Consider the following 20,466-nt stretch of genomic DNA (forward strand, 5'->3'; position numbering starts at 1 on the left):
GGGAGCCCCAGTGCTGGTGCACTGTCAGCCCAAAGTGAGCTCAGCAGCCTGTAACTAGACTTCTAATGAAATCAAAATTAGCTCTGATATTCCACAGTGGAGAGAGGAGGAAGTGCAATTAGCATGTAAGGCCCTCACCAAGGGGCCCATGCCACCAAGTATTAATACTTGTCCCCAGCCTCTCTCCATTCACACAGTTTTGGAACCCATGACCCTTGCCTAGCGAGTGCTACTTAGATGATGGTGAATCCCTCCATCGTAACAAAAGGCCACGTACAGTTCCAAGCACAGTTCCCATAATCAGGGTAATAACAATTTATTCTTCCTGCCCCAATAACAGAGATACTGGGGATCCCACAGCAGCCAAAGTGACCATTTGGGCAGCTATGGTCTCATTCTAGGCGTGGTGGGTGTGCCTATGCAAATGAGATCGGCCCCTGAAATTCTTTTCCACAACTTGCCACACCTCACCACCAGATGTCAGGGTGGAGCTCATCCTGACACTGCTTACATCCTCCCCCCAGCCGAGACTTTGTCGTCCCGACAAATCACACTCCCTTTATACCAACTCATTGGTTTCCTCCAAAGGGCCTCAGGAAGCCCACTTTAGCTTCCACAAGCCTGTGTGCTAAATGTATTGGCTCCTCACTAGTCACCCCAGGTGCATCATAAGTTAACCGTTTCACTGGTCTTATCACCCTGTCTCGTCTATTGAGAATCTCTGTTGCCGAAGTAAGGGGAACATCCTCTTGAGTGACGGATGGAGAGGCTTCCCTGGAGGGTCCCTCGGCTACTGGCGTAGGCCCCTGCACTCCTAGTTCTAACGCTGGAGGGTCCAAGGTGCCCAGGACATCCTCTACCTGTCTGTCCCCATTGTCCAATAAGCTGTGTGTGTCATCACAGGGGGGTCTCATCAGCAGCACCGGGGTATCAGAAAGGGGCCTAAATAGTTCCGCCATTGGGTTTAGGGCGGAAGAGGGAAAACTCTCGTTTGGTTCAGCTGATCGAGACTGAAATCTTGTCTCCATCCCAGGATACACCAGGGTTGTGTCTTCCTCCTCAGACTCACTCTCAGATGTGCAGAATAGGGGTAAGTTAGCTGCAGGGGGCCCACTGTCTGTGTTGGATGGCGGCTTTGGTCTAGCACCTCTGTTCTGCCCGGCGGCCCTGCCGTGGCCCATCTCACAAGGGGTGCTTACCAATTCCCCCACAGGGAGCAAAAGGTTTCTATGCACCGTCTTTATTTGCCCTGGACCGTCTTCAGGTTTGATCTTGTAGACCGGCAGATCTCCCAGCTTTTCCATCACCAGGTAAGGTATTGCCTTCCATCTGTCAGCTATCTTGTGTTTGCCAGCAATACCCAAATTTCGCAGCAGGACTCTGTCCCCCGGCTGGAGCTCCTGCGAACGCACTCTAGCATCATATCGATGTTTGTTGCGGTCTGCGTTCTTCCGAGCCGCAGCGGTAGCTAAGCGATAAGCATCCCGCAGCTTTTCTTTTAGTCGGGATACATATTGCTGATGAGTTTCATAGCTATCTCCATCCTCTGATACACCAAAGCACAAGTCTATGGGTAATCTTGGTTCTCGCCCAAACATCAAGAGATATGGGGTGACTCCCGTAGCATCGTTCTTTGTGGCATTGTAGGCATGCACCAGAAATGCGACATGCTGGCTCCAGGTTGCCTTCTGCTCTGGTCGCAAAGTTCCCAACATATCTAATAGGGTTCGATTGAACCTCTCTGGCTGAGGATCACCTTGGGGGTGATAAGGCGTTGTCCTAGACTTTTTAATTCCTGCTATCTTCAGCACCTCCTTCAGAAGGTGACTCTCAAAATCCCGCCCCTGATCAGAGTGTATCCGAGCCGGGAATCCATAGACTGAGAAATATTTGTCCCACAATACTCGAGCAACGGTGGTGGCCCTCTGATCACGTGTGGGATATGCTTGTGCATACCGTGTAAAATGGTCAGTCACTACTAGAATGTTTCCAACATTCCTCTTGTCTACCTCTACAGACAAGAAATCAATGCATACCAACTCCAAAGGTTTGTTGCTGGTGATGTTCTTGAGATATGCAGCCCTCGTGGGCAGAGTTTTCCTTTGAACACATCGAGCGCAAGTCTCACATTTCCTGCGAACATCTTCAGCCATTCGGGGCCAATAGAACCTACTACGAATAAGTTCCAGGGTCCTCTCCATCCCTAAATGCCCAAAGTCATCATGCAGGGCCCTCATGGCCAGGGCTCTGTACTTTTTTGGCAGTACTAGTTGTGCTCGTTGTTTTTGTAAAGGGTCAGTGGTCATTCGGTGTAGCACTCCCTGAATCAGTTTTAGTTTGGTCCATTCTCTCAATAGTAGTTTACCCTCCGGGTTAGGTGGGACAACCGCAGTTGGGCTTCGCCCCTCCCTTTTGGCAAGTAGTGTATCACGAATGTCAATATCTTGCCGCTGGGCTTCTTGCCAGTCAGCCGCATTGAGCATGGGCAAAGGAGATTGGTCTAATGCAATATAGTTCACCGAAGCAGAAGGCATGCATTCAGGGGGCAGGCCCAAAGCTTCTGCAACACATCCCTGAAAGTCTTCACGGGCCTCTGGCTCTCGGCGACTCACACTGCAAATAGCTCTCACTCCATCTGTGGGTATCACAGCAACTTCTGGAGCCTGCGGACGCCTGGACAATGCATCTGCATCTACATTGCTTCTCCCTGATCGGTACTGAATGCTGAACTCATAGCTAGCCAAGGCGGCCACCCATCTCTGCCCTGTAGCATCCAGCTTAGCACTTGTTAACACATAAGTCAGTGGATTGTTGTCTGTCCACACCTGGAACTGAGCACCATACAAGTAGTCTCGAAATTTCTCAGTGATGGCCCATTTCAAGGCCAAAAACTCCAGCTTGTGGGTGGGATAGCGAGTTTCACTATCAGACAATCCTCGGCTGGCAAAGGCTACAGGTTTACATTTGCCTTCCACTTCCTGGTACAGGACTGCTCCCAGACCCTCCAAACTGGCATCAGTATGCAGGATAAATGGTTTGCTTGGGTCAGCAAAAACTAGGACTGGAGCATGAGTTAGGCAAGTAATGATTTCTTGAAAAGCCCTTTCACATCTCTCATCCCACCGTGGCCCAAATGGTGCAAAGGGGCCATTGTGTCTCTGCACAGGAGGCTTTGGGGACCTCCCCTTATTCTTGGACTTAGATTTGTTCTTGCTGGACTGATGTCCCCTGGTAAGATCATTCAGAGGCTTTACAATCGTAGCATAGTTTTTCACAAATCTGCGGTAGTAGCCACTAAATCCAAGGAAGGTCTTGAGTTCTCTGTAGTTACTTGGACGTGGCCATGTAGTGAGTGCTTCTATTTTATCAGGATCAGTACTCACACCTTCTTGGGACACAATGTGACCCACGTACTTCACTGAGGTTCTGCAGAACTGGCATTTGTCAATTGAAAGCTTCAGACCATAATCCTCCAACCTATCAAGCACTTTAAGAAGTCTTTCTTCATGCTCCTCTAAGGTTCTTCCAAACACAATCAGGTCATCCAAATAAACTAACACTTGCAGTAAATTCATGTCTCCCACAACTTTCTCCATGAGACGTTGAAAGGTGGCAGGTGCTCCAGAAATCCCTTGGGGCATGCGTTCGAACTGATAAAACCCTAATGGGCAGATGAAGGCTGTCTTCTCCTTATCTTCTTCTCCCAGAGGGATCTGGTAGTATCCACTTCGAAGATCCAACACAGAGAACCACTGGCTTCCCAGCAAACAGTCTAAGGCGTCTTGCACTCGAGGCATAGTGTACTGGTCGACCACCGTACGGCTGTTTAGGGTGCGGTAGTCAATACACATCCGGATTTTCCCATTCTTTTTGCGGACTACCACGATGGGTGAGGCGTATGGGCTGCGGGACTCTGTAATGATGCCATTCGCAGCCAGCTCCTGAAGATGATGTCGCACATCTTCCATCTCAGAGAGAGCAATCTTCCTAGATCTCTCCCTGAAAGGTCGAGAGTCATGTAGTCTGATATTGTGCTCTACTCCTTTTGCACATCCCACATCCCACTCATGCAGTGAGAACACCTTGGATCTTTCACAAAGTTTCTTCCTCAGGCGATCTTTCCAGTCCTCGGACACTGGTGAATCTCCAAAGTCAAACTTTGCTGGGTCTATTGCCGGAACTGGAGTTTCATACTGGGGTTTTACAATCGACTCAGGCTCAAAGAGGTCTGCTATCTTTTGTCCTTGCTTCACAAAAATATCACGACTCGTTTCATTAGCAATCAGTATAGTCACCCTTTCCTGGGCTTCAGCAGGTAGGGTTATGACTCCACTGGGGACCAGCACTCCTTCAGGGAGCTCTCCTCCCATCGGCTGCTCTATCATTGCTAACGTCCCTTTACTGCCTTTCAGACAGGTACTCATGACAAGCACTTCTTGCTCCGTCCTTGCAGGCACTACTAAGGGGGTTGTGCCCGCGTACTTCAGTGCCCCAAGCGGTAGCTCAGATGTGTCCCTTTTAGCGCTCTCAATTTTCCTATAGGCTTCAGCACAAAGCGTATGGATCATCAGGGTATTCAGGTACTGGTCCCCAGCCCGCCTTCTGCAGTAATCTGCGAGTACCTTGAAGAGACTGGAGTTGGTCCCTATCAGCACAGACACATCAGAAGTCCCTTTAGGGTCAGGGCATATTAAGGCAGCTGTGTCTACCTCTTCTCTCACCCCAGCAACCTCCTCTGGGAATTCCAGGTGCACTATGACATACCCTTGATAGGGGTATTCATCCATGCTGAGGCCACATAGGCCAAGGCCAGTCAGTGGCTGTATAGGCAGGTGCCTAAGCATCTGTTGGTAGAATGACTGAAATATAATAGTCACTTGAGATCCAGTGTCAAGCACTGCTTTACACTCCACCCCTTCGATCCTCACCATGACCTCTGCTCGAGGCCCTATCAGTCCTGCAGGGATCCCAGCTGGACAGTCTTTTCTGGGGGAATCTTCAAATCCTGCAGACCTGGGGGGTCCCCGTCCCCAGACCCTCTGGCAGCTACCGGATCTCTCCCAACTGATCCTCAGCTTTCCATACACTAAGGAGGGGTTTTCTTCATTACGGCACTTGGCAGCACTGTGTCCATCCTGACCACATCGGTAGCAGAAGAATTGACCTTTCCCCCTTCGCCTGGGGGGGATGGTGGCTCTAAGTGCGGGCTTCTCAATCGCCACAGTTTGAGGCTTCTTATTCCTAGAAGTCTTAACTCGGTCAACGGTACTTTGCAGCTCAGCTATCCATTCCGTCAGGACCTGTATTTGTTGGGCAAGTTCCTCTCTGGTGCTCACCATCAGTACACTGGCCATTTGCAGTGGTGTTGTGCTGGCTGGCTCCGATGTTTGGGCTTCCCAAAACTCACTGGCAGCCTGCCTTTCTTCCTCCTCTCGGACCTCTTTTATCAGCTGGGAGTAACTTGGGGGATGTTCCCGTCGTTCTCTTAGCCGGAGATGAAGTAGAATCGGGTTCTGATACTGAGTTCCTCTTACAATTTGAGCCAGTCTGGTCTGATCCATCTGCTCAGCAGTCACTGCTCCCCTCATGACAGCTCTCTGAAGCAGTCTCTCCAGTCTCTGTATGTAGGCTGAAGCCTTCTCGCCCTTTTGTTGTCGGGAATTAAGGAACTTACAGTAGCTGTCTTCAGGGCCCTCTACGCTCCCAAAGTTGTGTTCAAGGGCCTCTAGGCAGTCCTTCACACTGACCCCAGGGTCAATGAGCTTCAGGGTGCGAATCACATCTAATGCTGGGCCGCCAAGGCTCTCTATAAGGCATCTTCGCTTTTCTGCATCTGGTACGGCCCACTCTTGCAGCATTTCAGTGGTATGCTCTAACCAGGGTTCAAACTCCTCCTCCCCAGCAAATAATCTTAACTTACGACAAGAGTCTGACTCAGCATGGGGCAGCACAACCTTTTCCAATATTTGCCCCAGAGCTTTTGTCCAATCATCAGCCGAGGCTGCAGCCTCCGAGCTAGAAGCTGCTGAGCCAGGGCCCAACAAACCTGACATATTAGCCATTATACAAACAGTAATTTCCTCAAAATATAAGCACAAACAAAAAAAATATATAAATTGTTTCCCAATGTAGTGGATCACTCAACAGGTGCTTGCGAGGGGTACTGACCCAGGCGATCCCGGACGAGCCCCCAAAAATGTAACCCTTCTGCCCGTCAGAGTTGGCAGCAACAAGGGCCGGGTTCAATATCTAGGGGTTCCATTCCAATAACACAATGCAAACTGGCTCGAGCCCCCACCCAGTGACCTGGGACAAATATATACCACCCCCGCTGGGCGCCTCCAAGAGGCAATACTTCCCCTCTCGCAAGCACATAGTCTGAGTGTAGCAAAAGTCTTTTAATAACAGAGAGAAACAATGTGGCATTATGTTGGGGAAACACCACCAACCGGATTCATAACACAACCCATGAGCAAAAACAACCCACCCCAGGCAAATTGGGGCATGCCCTTTTCCCTTTGGTTCTTGAGTCCAGCAACCCCAAAAGTCCAATGCCCCAAAAGTCTCTGTCCCTGGTCAGGGCAGCCCCAGAGTTCGAAAGTTTATCGGCGGAGCTTTACCTCCCAACCTGGGTGGAAATGGGACGGGGGTAAGAGGCACCTTACGTGATCTGAAGCTGACCGCCCCATAGCTCCATAGCGGCGCTCCGCTCCGCTCCGCCAGCCGCCCCACAAAACTCCTTCGCGCAGCTGCGCTCCGCTCCGCCAGCCGCCCCACGAACTCCTTCGCTCAGCTCCACGGCCCACAAGCAGCTCCTGCCATCCACACACTGCTCCGTGTTGAACTGCTTCACCAGCCGTCCCGCAAACTGCTCCACAATATATCTTCAGGCTCCCCCACTACTTAACACAACACTCAGTGATTTCAGCGCTTAGGTGAATTCAGCTTATAATAGGGGAGCCCCAGTGCTGGTGCACTGTCAGCCCAAAGTGAGCTCAGCAGCCTGTAACTAGACTTCTAATGAAATCAAAATTAGCTCTGATATTCCACAGTGGAGAGAGGAGGAAGTGCAATTAGCATGTAAGGCCCTCACCAAGGGGCCCATGCCACCAAGTATTAATACTTGTCCCCAGCCTCTCTCCATTCACACAGTTTTGGAACCCATGACCCTTGCCTAGCGAGTGCTACTTAGATGATGGTGAATCCCTCCATCGTAACAAAAGGCCACGTACAGTTCCAAGCACAGTTCCCATAATCAGGGTAATAACAATTTATTCTTCCTGCCCCAATAACAGAGATACTGGGGATCCCACAGCAGCCAAAGTGACCATTTGGGCAGCTATGGTCTCATTCTAGGCGTGGTGGGTGTGCCTATGCAAATGAGATCGGCCCCTGAAATTCTTTTCCACAACTTGCCACACCTCACCACCAGATGTCAGGGTGGAGCTCATCCTGACACTGCTTACAGTCATAAAGGATGGGGTGTAACCACCTGCTCTCATTCTGTTGATACTGGAGTGGTCTGCTCAGGTAAGAACTCAGCCAACCTGCTCCTGTGGGAAACTCACCATGAGGGAGAAGGGACTGAACCCAGGTGTGACATTCCTGGTGACTCAGAGCTGGATTGTGTCCTGCACTGGGGTCAGCATTTAGCTGACCAGTCTCTCCTTGAGCTCCCCTGGTGAGAGTGGGGACGAGCAGGCTGCAACATCCTCTAGGTGGCCAACAGGGGGCAGGTGGGGCAGCCATTGTGGGTTCAGGGTGGGATTGGGTGGCCCCATTAGCAGGTCTATGCTGGTACATGCCTGCGTGCAGCAGCCCAGTGTCTTCCCAGCCTAGCATCAGCAGTTGTGACCCTGCCTGTGGCTGTGGGAGCTGGGATAGGAGCCAGAGGGGTGAGTCTGTGGAGATTTCCCCAGAGTTCCCTGAGGCAGCAGAGGAAGAGCCCTGAGCCTGCCCGTGGCAAGGGGGAGGGGCCAAAACAGCTGGGGGTAGGTGCAGGGGGCAAAAACTGGCTATACTGCGCCACATGGCTACCCTCCTTCCCCGAATCCCCCCGCAGGGTCAGGCAGGAAACTCCCACATGGTGTGTAGCTCTTTGCTCCACAGCCTGCCTGCCTGCCTTCCCATGCAGGGTGGGCTAGATTTGCCCCTCAGCGCAATGTCATGGAGACTGCACCTGGAACCCTCTGCACTCTGCAGGTACTAAATATACATGTATACATAATCTGGCTTCATCAAAGCTAGTGCAAGAAATATGCCTGCGTTTGCACAGAGTGACTAATGCAATGAGAGAAACAGCCCCTGACGCAGGTAAGACTTAGTGTAGGAACATGGGTTGCTACATCTGGCTGAACAGCGATAAAGCCTCTTTGTTCTGATTAGCTCAGTTTGCACCTCTCGGCTAGTCCCTGATCACCACCATTAGTGAGTTCACACCTGAGTGCTGGGGTTAGTGGTTTATGTCTCCCCCTCCCATCTGGCCATTCACTTACTATCCTCATTGACAGGATGTCCAGAAATGGTGGGGAGTGTTCACCCCTTCTCTGTGCCCTCTTAGCCCTGGCTGTGTTAGCGCAAAGGGGCCACATTCACCAGAAGCCCCGTCCCCTTCCCTCAGAAATATGCCTGGCACAGTGGGAGCCTCCTCCACAGGCCCTAAAGTGCAGTAACCCCCAGCACATGGAGGTGCACTGGCTCCCCTTCCAGTCCTGTGTCAGGTTCAGCACTGCTGCAAGGATCTCCTGGGGCCAGTACCGGGTTTGCCATGGCACCAGGCCCACGCTCCAAAGGGGCCCCGGCCCAGCCTGCTCTTCTCCGCCCACTGCTCCGGCTCCTGGGGCTCCTGCTGCAGGGCAGGCTCTGCTGGCAGCCAAACTCCCCCCTCCCCCACCTCTTCCCCTGAGCGTGCCGTGTTTCCACCCCTCCTCTCCCCCTCCCCATCCCAGCACTTTCCCCACCACTGAACAGCTGTCGGCATGAGGGAGTGGGAGAAGCGGGGCTGCAACGCACTCGCTGCTCAGGGGAGGAGGCGGAGAAGAGGCGGGGTCAGGGCCCTGGGGAAGAGGGTAGAATTGGGGTATGCCCCCTCTAGCCCCCTGCTGTAAGCCACTCAGGGCAGGGGGCTGGGAGCACCCCCACAACCCCAGCCCAGACCCCCAGACCCCTGCCCTCTGCCCTGACTCCTGCACCCCCCACATCCCAACCCCCACCCTGAGCACCAAACACGAGCTCCTGCACACCCACCCACATTCCCACCTGCACACCTCGCACGAAACAAGAGCTGCCCCAGGTAAGCGCTCCACATCCCCAACCTCCTGCCCCAACCGTGAGCCCCCTCCCTTACCATAGCTCCTGGCCATACCCTGCACCCCAACCCCCAGCCTGCTTCTGCACCCTAACTGCCTCCCAGACCCTGCACCCCCAGCCCATGGGAGCCACGATTGGCTGAACCTGCGGACGCGGCAGGTAAACAAACCAGTCCGGCGCGCCAGGGGTTTTCCCTGAACAAGCGGCGGACTGGCTTTGAGAACCACTGGTCTAGAAGATACCATCACAGATGCTTAGTTTTGCAGTTCTCAAACTGTGGATTTGTGTCTCCAGAGATAACATGCTTGTTAACAGCAAAAATGTTTTAAAATAAATAAATAATATATAGAGGTGAGAAATAACAGACCTCAACTCTATTGTCCCTCTGCAAATTTGTGTACACAGAGTCAATCCCTTACCTCTCTCTAAAAGTGAAAAGTTTCAAAAAGTTTAATGAATAGAAGATTGTTGGGGGTGGAATAGATCTGGACCAGGAGAAGAAGTGTGGGGATAAATGTGAGAAGCGAGGGACATATGCTTTTTGGTTAAAATATTATATGTTTGCTGTTTGAAGAAAAAAATCTAGAATACTTAATGTTGTTGTTTTGGTTAAATAAAACAATTTAAATGTCTGTCTGGTGATGTTCTCCTCCTAATACAGCCTGGCAAGAAAATCCTCCAAATATTAATGATTAACCTGTTGAATTGGAGATAGTTCACCTCCCAATAACTTCATAAATATCTGCTTCAGTTACCTTCGGGAAATGAAATAACCAAACACTCATTCATTTTGTGATATAGCTGTAAAACTAATCTGAAAAGTTTTCAAAATAAATCACGGTTTAAAAATGTATAGTGTGTACCTTCTAAAAATGAAACCAACATCTATCTCTGAGTTGTGAAGAATATGTCTTAAGGTTATAACAACCAACAAGAATGCACTTTTATGTAGAAAACCATAAAATCGAGTTTTAAATCGAGCTTTCCTGACTAGTGATTTAAATCATTATTTAAATCAAATCCACCCTGCCCACTGTGCTCTTGCCTCTGACCCCTTCATTCCCCAGGGGGGCCCACAAATATGTTTGGCGCCGGCTGCATAAAAAGTTAATCCGGCCCTGACTGGGGCCAAGGTTCCCTCTCTGGGCTTGATTCTGAGAGTCCCATGTAAGGGGAGCCCTGTAGTTGCAAAGTCTTGGCTGATTCTGTTGTAACTGACTGAGCTGCACTGTTTTTAGTTTCCAAACTTTTTGTCCCTGAAATACACAAGTGCAGAGAGGAGCTCCTTTGCATAATGGGAGGAGCCAAAAGCAGTAACTTTCTAGCCTCACCCCCGTTCCCTGCTGGGCCTGTTCTTGTCTCTGCTGCAGCAACTCTGGGATTTTAAATCCTGAACTTCTGGGCCTGTCGCTGCTGCTTGGGCGATTTGGGGAGTACCCAGAGGGTGCAAAGGAACTTGACTGGCTGTCTGGGAATTAGGCACAAACAGTTCCCAAGGCAAATGCTGAATTAACGCGAAGTGGAAACCTACCTGTCTTAGAAACCCTCACTCATAGAATATAGAATATCAGGGTTGGAAGGGACCTCAAGACGTCATCTAGTCCAACCCCCTGCTCAAACAGGACCAATCCCCAACTAAATCATCCCAGCCAGGGCTTTGTCAAGCCTAACCTTAAAAATATCTAAGGAAGGAGATTCTACCACCTCCCTAGGTAATGCATTCCAGTGTTTCACCACCCTCCCAGTGAAAAAGTTTTTCCTAATATCCAACCTAAAGCTCCCCCACTGCAACTTGAGACCATTACTCTTTGTTCTGTCATCAGCTATCACTGTGAACAGTCTAGATCCATCCTCTTTGGAACCCCCTTTCAGGTAGTTGAAAGCAGCTATCAAATCCCCCCTCATTCTTATCTTCCGCAGACTAAACAATCCCAGTTCCCTCAGCCTCTCCTCATAAGTCAGGTGTTCCAGTCCCCTAAACATTTTTGTTGCCCTCCGCTGGACTCTTTCCAATTTTTCCACATCCTTCTCCATTCATCCCACTCCAGTGCACCTCCTTTCAGGGATGTAACTCATCGTGGTGCCAAAGCAACCAATGAGCCACATAAATTGAGTGTCCCCTCACATTAAGTATTGAAAATTCTTTACTTCAGAAATAAAGAATCGTTGCCCTGATGTTACAGAGACATTTACGCTAAAGGAAAAGATTCCTCAGCACTTTAAGTTTCATGTGTGAATGATCAGTGTGTGTCCTTCATTTTGGGTCTTTATCACACATTGGCACCACATCTGGGCCTTGGTAGGTGTCACAGATCTACCGGAGCTGTGCTATGCCCCATATTTTAAACAATCCCGGGGAAGAACCCCTTCAGTTTGCCAGACCCCACAAGGGTCCCACTCTTCCTTAAAGGTAGGTCACGTAGCCTCAACGCCACCGAGACAGAGCCTCTGGGTTCCAGCACTCCTATTTCACCCCATATGCTCTGCCCAGTGGGTCCAACTGAGATAGACCCCTGCTTAGAGACTTTTACACGCATCACCGACCAATGCACCTCAACAAGTATCTGCAGTGACACCTGGCAGCCTTTTCAAACCACAGCAGGATTTATTGGTCAACTGGAACACACTGTTGGGAAGTTCTTAGGTTAGCACAGACAAGAAGAAAAATGTGATGATGAGCTGAGGCTGGCAGATGGAGGCAGCCCCTGTGCCGGGAGAGTGGAGGTTAAACACCAGGATCAGTGGGGGACGGTGTGTGATTTTGACTGGGATGTGGTCCATACTGGCCAAGCCAGGGCTCCCATGAGCCATGCTGCTGTGGACTTATCTTGGTTTCCACTTTTTCTCTGTCTCTTTGTCTTTCAGTCCCAGCTGAGCTCCCGTGTCTCTCCAAAGGCCAGCTCTTATCCTTGCCTCCTGTCACTGCTTGGTCCATTGTCCTCCTCCTGCTGTTCCCTGCTGAGTTCAAATGTTCTGCTTGCAGAAGTGTCTCATTGTTAGTTGTCAGTTGTTCAATCCCTGAGGTTCCCATTGTCTTTTGGGATCCTCCATTGATATTGGTGGGCTCCAGCCAGTCCTGTAATGAGTCATTCATCCCACTCTAGACAGTTAAGTGACACATGTCTTCAGCTCTCCCCTGGAAGAGCTTTATAATCTTATTGCACTGATTGGGTAGCAATCCTTAGCCAGGTAAGTCACTGCCCTGCCTACCATTCATAAAACTGTTACACAGAATCCCCACTTCATCACCGCAGTTGAGAGTTCTGCTGCCCAGACACAGCTGCTGTAAAGTTGCCCGGAGTCTGTCTTAGGGCAATGCTCTCATGTACGAACCTGCACAATGGCCCTTCCCCCTCCGTACAAGCACTGGATGGATGTTGAAAGGCCCCACTTTACCAGTCAGTAATCAGCTCAGCTGCTTTGCCACTTTCCCTCTCTCTCATTTCTCCTGTCTGCCCCACGGCTTTCACATTCTGCACCCACACAAAACCTGCCTGGCCAATTATCCATATCGCACCAAGGCAAATACATCACAATTCCCATAGTTAGGATCCTACCAAATTCATGGCCATGAAAAATGTGTAATGGACCGTGAAATCTGGTCTCCCCCCGTGAAATCTGGTCTTTTGTGTGCTTTTACCCTATACTATACAGATTTCACAGGGGAGACCAGCATTTCTCAAATTGGGAGTCCTGACCCAAAAGGGAGTTGCAGTGAGGGTGGGGGGGCAAGGTTATTTTAGGGGGATTGTGGAATTGCCACCCTTACTTGTGCACTGCCTTCAGAGCTGGGCGGTTAGAGAGTGGCAGCTGTTGGCCGGGCGCCCAGCTCTGAAGGCAGCACCCCACCAGCAGCAGTGCAGAAATAAGGGTGGCAACACCACATCAGGCCACCCTTACTTCTGCGCTGCTGCTGAAAGCGGCTCTGCCTTCAGAGCTGGGATCCTGGCCATCAGCCACCACTCTCCAGCTGCCCAGCCCCGAAAGCAGTGCTGCTACCATCAGCAGCACAGAAATAAGGGTAGCAGTACTGCAGCCCCCCCACACAATAACCTTGCGACCCCTCAACAATTCCTTTCTAGGTCAGGACCCCTACAATTACAACACTCTGAAATTTCAGATTTAAATAGCTGAAATCATGAAATTTATGATTTTTAAAATCCTATGACAGTGAAACTGACCAAAATGTACTGTGATTTTGGTAGGGCCCTCCCCATAGTCTATACACCGGGCAGCAATCCTATATACACAAGCAGTACGAGGAGGGGAGCATAAAAACAGACTTGTCTCCCCAGGGGAGAACAGCGGCGAGGTCAGCACAGAGCATGGACTTGTTAAATATGGTTATCGAGTAGGACCCTGGTATACCAGCTTTGCACGTTGTGACATTGCACTCCATATGCTTTATGCAAATATGCTTTGATTATGAATATGATGTAACTGGAATATGCTTTATGCAAAAGGTCTCTTGTAAGGTCTCATAACAAAAGTTATAACCTACTGAATATATTCCTCCTATTTTTATATATGTATCATTCTTGTATCTGAAGCTAGAAATATGAAGCATAACTCTGAGGTCCTATTGTAATTATGCAAAGTGTGGGCCATTAATGGTAGTTTAGAATCTTGATGGCTCCCATTGACTTGGACAATTGGTTGTAAATGGTTTATTTACCTGCAAGCCCTTCTGTGTATGCATGAGCCAGCCCAGGAAGAATGGAGGCTGGGGTCTCACAAGACATATGACCAAGTCACATGATACTGGAATCTATCTTAAATCTGGTACTTTTCCATTTAGAAGGAGGGGTGGGGACCCAGAGAGAGACAAAGGATTCCTGCCTTGTGCCATATCTGTAAAACGGGGTGGAACAGGACAAAGGGGGCCAGTCATGAGAACACCCCTGCTTACCACCTAGGGTCCCAGCCATGAGAAAGCCCCTGCTTTCCACCTAAGACATTTGCTGGCACTAACAAGGACTGTATCAGAGGAAAGGATTGGGCCGAGACTAGGAAGGAGTCTAGTCTGTGAAAGAAAGTTATTGGAACATCTCTGAGGGTGAGATATTACCTGTAATCAGTTTCTTAATGTATTAGGCTTAGACTTGCGTGTTTTTGCTTTATTTTGCTTGGTGACTTACTTTGTTCTGTCTGTTATTACTTGGAACCACTTAAATCCTACTTTTTATACTTAATAAAATCACTTTTGTTTATTAGTAAATCCAAAGTAAGTGATTAATACCTGGGGGCGCAAACAGCTGTGAATATCTCTCTATCAGTGTTATAGAGGGTGGACAATTTATGAGTTTACCCTGTATAAGCTTCCTACAGGGTAAAACGGATCTCTTTGGGGTTTGGACCCCATTGGGAGTTGGATGTCTGGGTGCTGGAGTCAGGTAACCTCCAGAACTGTTTTCACTTAAAGCCTGCAGCTATAGGGGCGTGGCCTGGACCCTGATTCTGTCTTTCAGCAGGCTAGTGTGTCTGGCTTAACAAGGCAGGGTTCTGGCATTCCAAGCTGGCAGGGAAAACGGGCTCAGAGGTAATTTCAGCACATCAGGTGACAGTCCCAAGGAGGTCTCTGTGACCAAACCCATCACAATGCTTTGCACATACTCCAGCCACTTGACTCAAATTTACCCAGGTTTGCACTGGAGACGAAGCACAGAATAGATTTTGCTAAGCACTCCCTTCTTTGTTCAGCCTCATTCTCTTTTGGAGTGTGACTCTTGTCTCAGGAACTCAACTGGTCTAGCTGTAGTTACACCTTTTTCACACAGGCAACAACCACTTCGGGGTGGTGAGTCGGTGTAACTCACTAGTAGTGATGTGTAAGGACCACTTTATGCCACCTTTACATGAGTGCAGCTGCCTACACATAGCACTATGGAGACCTGAGCCCTCTGTGTGCACATAGCCCTGCAGTCACTGCTAGAGTTAAACATTTCTCACACTGGTGACCTACTTATCGTCACTGGAGCTCTACGAGTCCCGCCCGAGACAGGAGGTCGTTGTTCATTCATTGCAATGAAGGCCAGACTCTCCTTACGGCCTGTGGACAGACAGCTGTGCATGTCAGAGACTGTGGAGTTAAGTTAAAATTCAAAGACAAAGACTTCATTCACACAAAGTTCGTGTTGCCCGGAAGTATCTCTTGCCCTGCTAGGACATCGAGTTGGGCCAAATGCAAACCCCTGAAAACCAGGCAATAGACAGTATGGTAAACGCCAAGGCAGCCTTAACTCTGCCCCTGGAGCTGGAACTAGCCACTGGCACTGGAATTATTTGCCTGTGCTCCAGCTGCAGTCCCTGTGTTAGGTGTAGCTGTACTGAATGGTGGAGGCATGAGTGGGAGCACTTTGGCAGAGCTGTGACTGTGATGTGAGGAGGTCTGGGTCTAAGCCACCCTGTGATCAAAGGGAAGAGGTGCCTGTGTACCCTGGGGGATCCCGCATACCTCATTTCAGCGCTGTGTTCTGCAGGGTGTGTCAGTGGTGGAGCACAGGCATCTTCTTGCCGCGGGGATTGCAGCTGTGAGGTGAGAGATGGAAGCAGTCTGTGTGTTTAACGATGGGTAGGTGAAAGGACAGTGTTCGCTGGAACCCTGTGAGTACGGTTGAAGGGGTTGTGAGGGGGCAAAGGGGCTGTAAAATGTAACAAGTGTGGGGTTGTTTCTGACTGGGAAGTAGAGTCAGTGTTTGGAGGGCACTGGCCACTGAGGACCCGCCTCTGTGATTGTTAAATGTTTTCATTTTCTTCTTTGCAGATGCTCCCGTCCCAGGCCTTTCCTTTCCCTTGGAATGGCTCCCATTTTACAGTCTGTTTTCTGAATGTGGGTCAGTGTCATGGAGGGTCTCAGCCCAGCTGTGGGACCCATGGCTGGGGTGAAGGCTTATGTGGGAGGAATCTCTGATCCTGCCAGGAGTTAGCTTGCTTTGCAGGGTGGAAGGTTTCATGTTGATGCAGTCGTTCGTCAGGGCAGTAGTGATGCTGGTGCTGTCTGCCCCATGGGGCGCTGGGACTGGGGCTGCCAGTTGCCCCTTTTGGGGGAAAATATTTGGGAAACTTAGTCATGGTCATAGAAACATTTAATGAAAATCATTGAATTAGTGAATTTTCCTGTTGGCAAATAATGTTTATAACCGTTAACTTCTTTTCAAAAAATTGTATATGAATTTACATTGGGAATGCCAAAGAGGCTGATGGGAGTTCAGTGACACTTTTAGTGAGACTAGGGATCCTAAGTGCACAAGGTCCACGTTTTAAAAGATATTTAGGTGTCTACAAATGCAGATAGGTGCTCAGTGGGATTTTCAAATGTGCCTGGTGCCGAACTCCCAGGAGATTTGGAAACTCCCAGTAGATGCCTGTCTGCACTCCTAGGTGCCTGAGTGTCCTTTAAAATCTGGCGCTGAGTGACTTTTGAAAATGACACGTAGGCTCCTAGGTCACTGAGGCATGTCTGAAATGTTTCCCCTTAGGCTAAAATCCCGGCCCAGGCACCCAGCCAGAGTAGCTTAGGAGATGCACAGGGGGCAGGGTGTTTATGGAGCCCCCTTCCCACCCGCACAGGATGACCAGGCAATGGGTTGATCGTCCCGGCTCTCTGATACCCTGTAGACCTGGTGTAGCATAGAGGGATCAGCCAAAAGCATATCTCAGCCTTACAGAGCACAAAAAATACCGTATTATGGAGGAATTTTCTGTGACTCCATAGTTAACGTAACAACTATGGGCCCATTATAAGTTTTAGTTTTAACTCTTCACTTTTAACAGTTAGTAGGAGTAATAAATTCCTATGCAAAAGGCACACGGAAGAGTAGAATATTTTCTTTTCGAATTTCAAATGTTTTAACATCTTCCCCTGGCAATGGGAACTAAATGTAAGTGTTTAATCTTAACCCTCTCTGGATTGTGAGCGGTTCTATGCAAAATCTCACCACCCTTTTAACATGGGGGAAGCGAGGGCAGGGGGGCGTGATATGCAATTTCCTAGCATTGTTAAAAAATAAAGATGATGGGCAGGACTTTATAAAAATGAGTTTCATTGCCAATACTTTGAAATTCTGCAGAAAACAGACTGGCCCTTGCAGATGTAAATTCTCTAGTAACAACAGAAACAGCCTAGACTCCACTAGTTGGGCATTCACGGTGCCATTTGTGTTGAGTTCCCTTCATCGATAGCACTGCAGTTCCCATGCAACAGTCTGTGTACGGTATCCTCTGTGTTTCTGGCCCTCTCGTCAGGACCTGAGGGGAAGAAAGATTTCTCTTCCCTAAGGCCTTTCTGAGACTGGGCTCAGCTCGCTCTGTTCCTCTCTCTTTCTCTACGAGGGGCATCCTTCCTGTGCTTCTTTATCAGATTTGGGCTGATGGGCTACTTGGCTCTTTATCCACCCAGCCTGCGAAGCTTCTTATCTAATTACCTCAGTCAGCTTTCTTTGAGGGACTAACTGACATCTAAAAGATCAGTGTCACACTGTCCAGAGGGGTCATGACTGTGAGTTCCTACCTCAGGGCAGATTGTCAGAAAACAGGGTGGTGTGTTCTATAATTAGATTTCGCCAGGTCAGTAACCAATGTGAACTCCTGGATTCATAGGCACTGACTCCATGGAAAAGTCTTAGCAGGACTTAGCACCCACCAGAAGCCAAGCTCCCCCAGAGCCTCCTGCCTGCCGGCAGCTCTGCCGATCAACTCCTCCCCCTCCCTCCCTGTGCCTCCCACCCACCACGATCAGTTGTCCAGCGGCATGCAGGAGGTGCTGAGTGGGAGGGGGAGGAGCAGGGATGGGGTGCGCTTAGATGGGGGAGGAGTAGAAAGAGGCGGGGCGGGAGGGGCATTGGGGAAGGGGTGGAGTGGGGGCAGGTCTGGGGGCAGAGCGGGAGTTGAGCACGCCGTAGGGCAATTGGAAGATAACTGTAACAGTCTTACCATGGAGTCACAGACCCTTAGACCAGTAGTGGGCAACCTGCACCCTGCAGGCCGCACACCACTGCCTTAGACTCCCCAGAAAAGCTGGACTCTGCGATCAAATGGTTACTTACACCAAAAATCACACCCCATTCACTTTGCTCCCAGTCCCAAGAGACCAGTCACTTACCCTAGATCAATTGGTATCCTGGATCTTACACCAAAGACAACTCTGGTAGCCAATTGTATAGTAAACTAACTGATGATTTATTAGCTAAGAAAAGGAAATGAAAATTATTGAGCGGTTAGAGCAGTAAAATATATGTACAAGTGAGTCACAGTCTATAATTCAAAATGGTAGCAGAGATGTAGTCATCTGCCAGTTTCCCAAAAGTCTCTCAGGGCTACCCAGAAGAACTCCAGGGATCTCCGTCTTTTTGTTCACTTATTCCAACCTATTAGAATCCAGACAGTCGAGAGATGAAGGATCTTTTCGTGAAACTGTACTTATGGCTTCTTCTCGCAGAAAACAAGCTGACAGAGTCACTACCCATGTGGACTCTTCCTTTGATGACAGAGAGTGAGGAATGCATTTAGAGTGTTTGCTTCCGATCATCACACACAATGACCACTTGCTTTGAAATTAGCACTTTTCTGTGAAAATTCTTCATTTGCATTCCACAAGGCTTCTTTCTTGTTTGATGGGTTATTTAGTTACAGGGCTATAAACAGTGTAAATGTTTGCTATTGCATTATAACGAGATACAGATGAGTGAGAACAATGCAAATAACATCCTGTTAGTTTTCTTGAAAATTAAACACTCTTATACGTTTACACATTTAATAATCACTTTGATCAATACTAATACACATGTGAATGGGCCAGGCTGTGCATTTGTAAGTTTTCAGTGAGACCTGGGGCTTTGGCATGAGCTGGCACCTGGTCTGTGAGCATCACAATCAGAGTGCAGGCTCATCTTTCCTCCCGGCACTCTGTCCCAGGGAGACTGTCTTCCCCTACTGGGCCCAGGCAGTGCAGAAGGGAAACCACCTGAACTGAATGTAGAAGGGACAAGAATCAGACCAGGATGAGAGGAGGAGGGTAGATTGGGACAAGGAGCCTGTGGGGTGGCCGGGGGGGGACAGATGGACATTCTGAGACTGGATACTGGTGGGAAGCGAGAAACTGGGACTGGGAGAGAAAGGGGGAGATGGGAACTGCCGGGCAAGGGGACTGGAACTGGGAGGAGGGAGGGGGAGGAGACTATTACGGGCTAGGCAGGGTAAATAGAACAAGAGTCGGGGGACAGAGACTCTGACTTGCTGAGCAAGGAGATTGGGAGCTGGGGGAGACTGGGACTGACTGGAGAAGGAGTCTGGGACTGGGAACCAGTGGGAAGGAACTGGGAGTGGGCATCCCATCTGGAGCTGCACTTTTGTAGTGGGAATAAAGTTCAGGTTTGTAACAGGGCGTGTGAAGGGCTGGGCTGCCTAGTGGTTGGTGCCCCTGACCTCCTAGTGGCTGGTAGGCTAGTGACCCTTCCCCTCAGGTAGGGACGCGGATAGCTCCTGCCTCTTCGCCAGTCAGCCCTCAACTGAGCCAAGCTCTCTCCTTTTCTCCCCCCAGGCCTGGCATTGGCTGCAGGTACAGCGGGATGGGGCTAGCTGGGCCCAAAGGCTCCCTTTAACCCCTGCCGTGCTGGCAGGGTAGTTCCACATGCCTGTGCTGAAGGTTGGAGAGGAGGAGGAGTCGCCAGAGTGGGGATAAAATGGGGAGAACTGCAGCACTGACAGCCCCGAGCATGAGGCCCTGAGGCGTGAGAAGGTGACGCCATGAGTCAGCTCTGGGCATGTCCCATTCTCCTGGTTCTGGGTGCGGATCCCCTGCTGGCGGTCACCGACTCTGCTGTGATAATGCTGGGGAGGGAGCTCCCTGCTGCTCTGACCCTGCTCTGTGTCTCTCTTTGAAGGTGCCGACGAGCTATAGTTCCAAAAGTTTTAGCAGTTCCCCTGGCGATGGGAGCTCAGGGCAGGGTTTAGTCTCAACCCTTTCCTGGATTTTGAGTGTTTCAGGGATAAACCTCCACATTCTCTTCACATGGGTAGCAGGGGGGAGGGGGGAGGTTTTATGTGTCACCTCCTGCCAGGTGGAGCTGGCAGTAACCAAGGCCAGGTTCAATACATAGGGGTTCCTTTTCAGCAATATGACACAGAACCGGTTTGAGCCCCCAGGATGGCCCCAAGGGC

General features: G+C 49.9%; 1 protein-coding gene across 1 annotated transcript in view; it reads left to right on the plus strand.

The window, feature by feature from the left end:
- Window positions 1–20,466, plus strand: part of LOC140907395 (scavenger receptor cysteine-rich type 1 protein M130-like) — a 265,485-nt gene that overhangs the window by 8,327 nt on the left and 236,692 nt on the right. Inside the window, 1 exon segment of the mRNA XM_073333292.1 lies at window positions 7,447–7,530. Within this exon segment, the coding sequence (XP_073189393.1) occupies window positions 7,447–7,530 (84 nt within the window).

This window comes from Lepidochelys kempii, chromosome 1 (assembly GCF_965140265.1).
Source record: "Lepidochelys kempii isolate rLepKem1 chromosome 1, rLepKem1.hap2, whole genome shotgun sequence".
Lineage (NCBI taxonomy): Eukaryota > Metazoa > Chordata > Testudines > Cheloniidae > Lepidochelys > Lepidochelys kempii.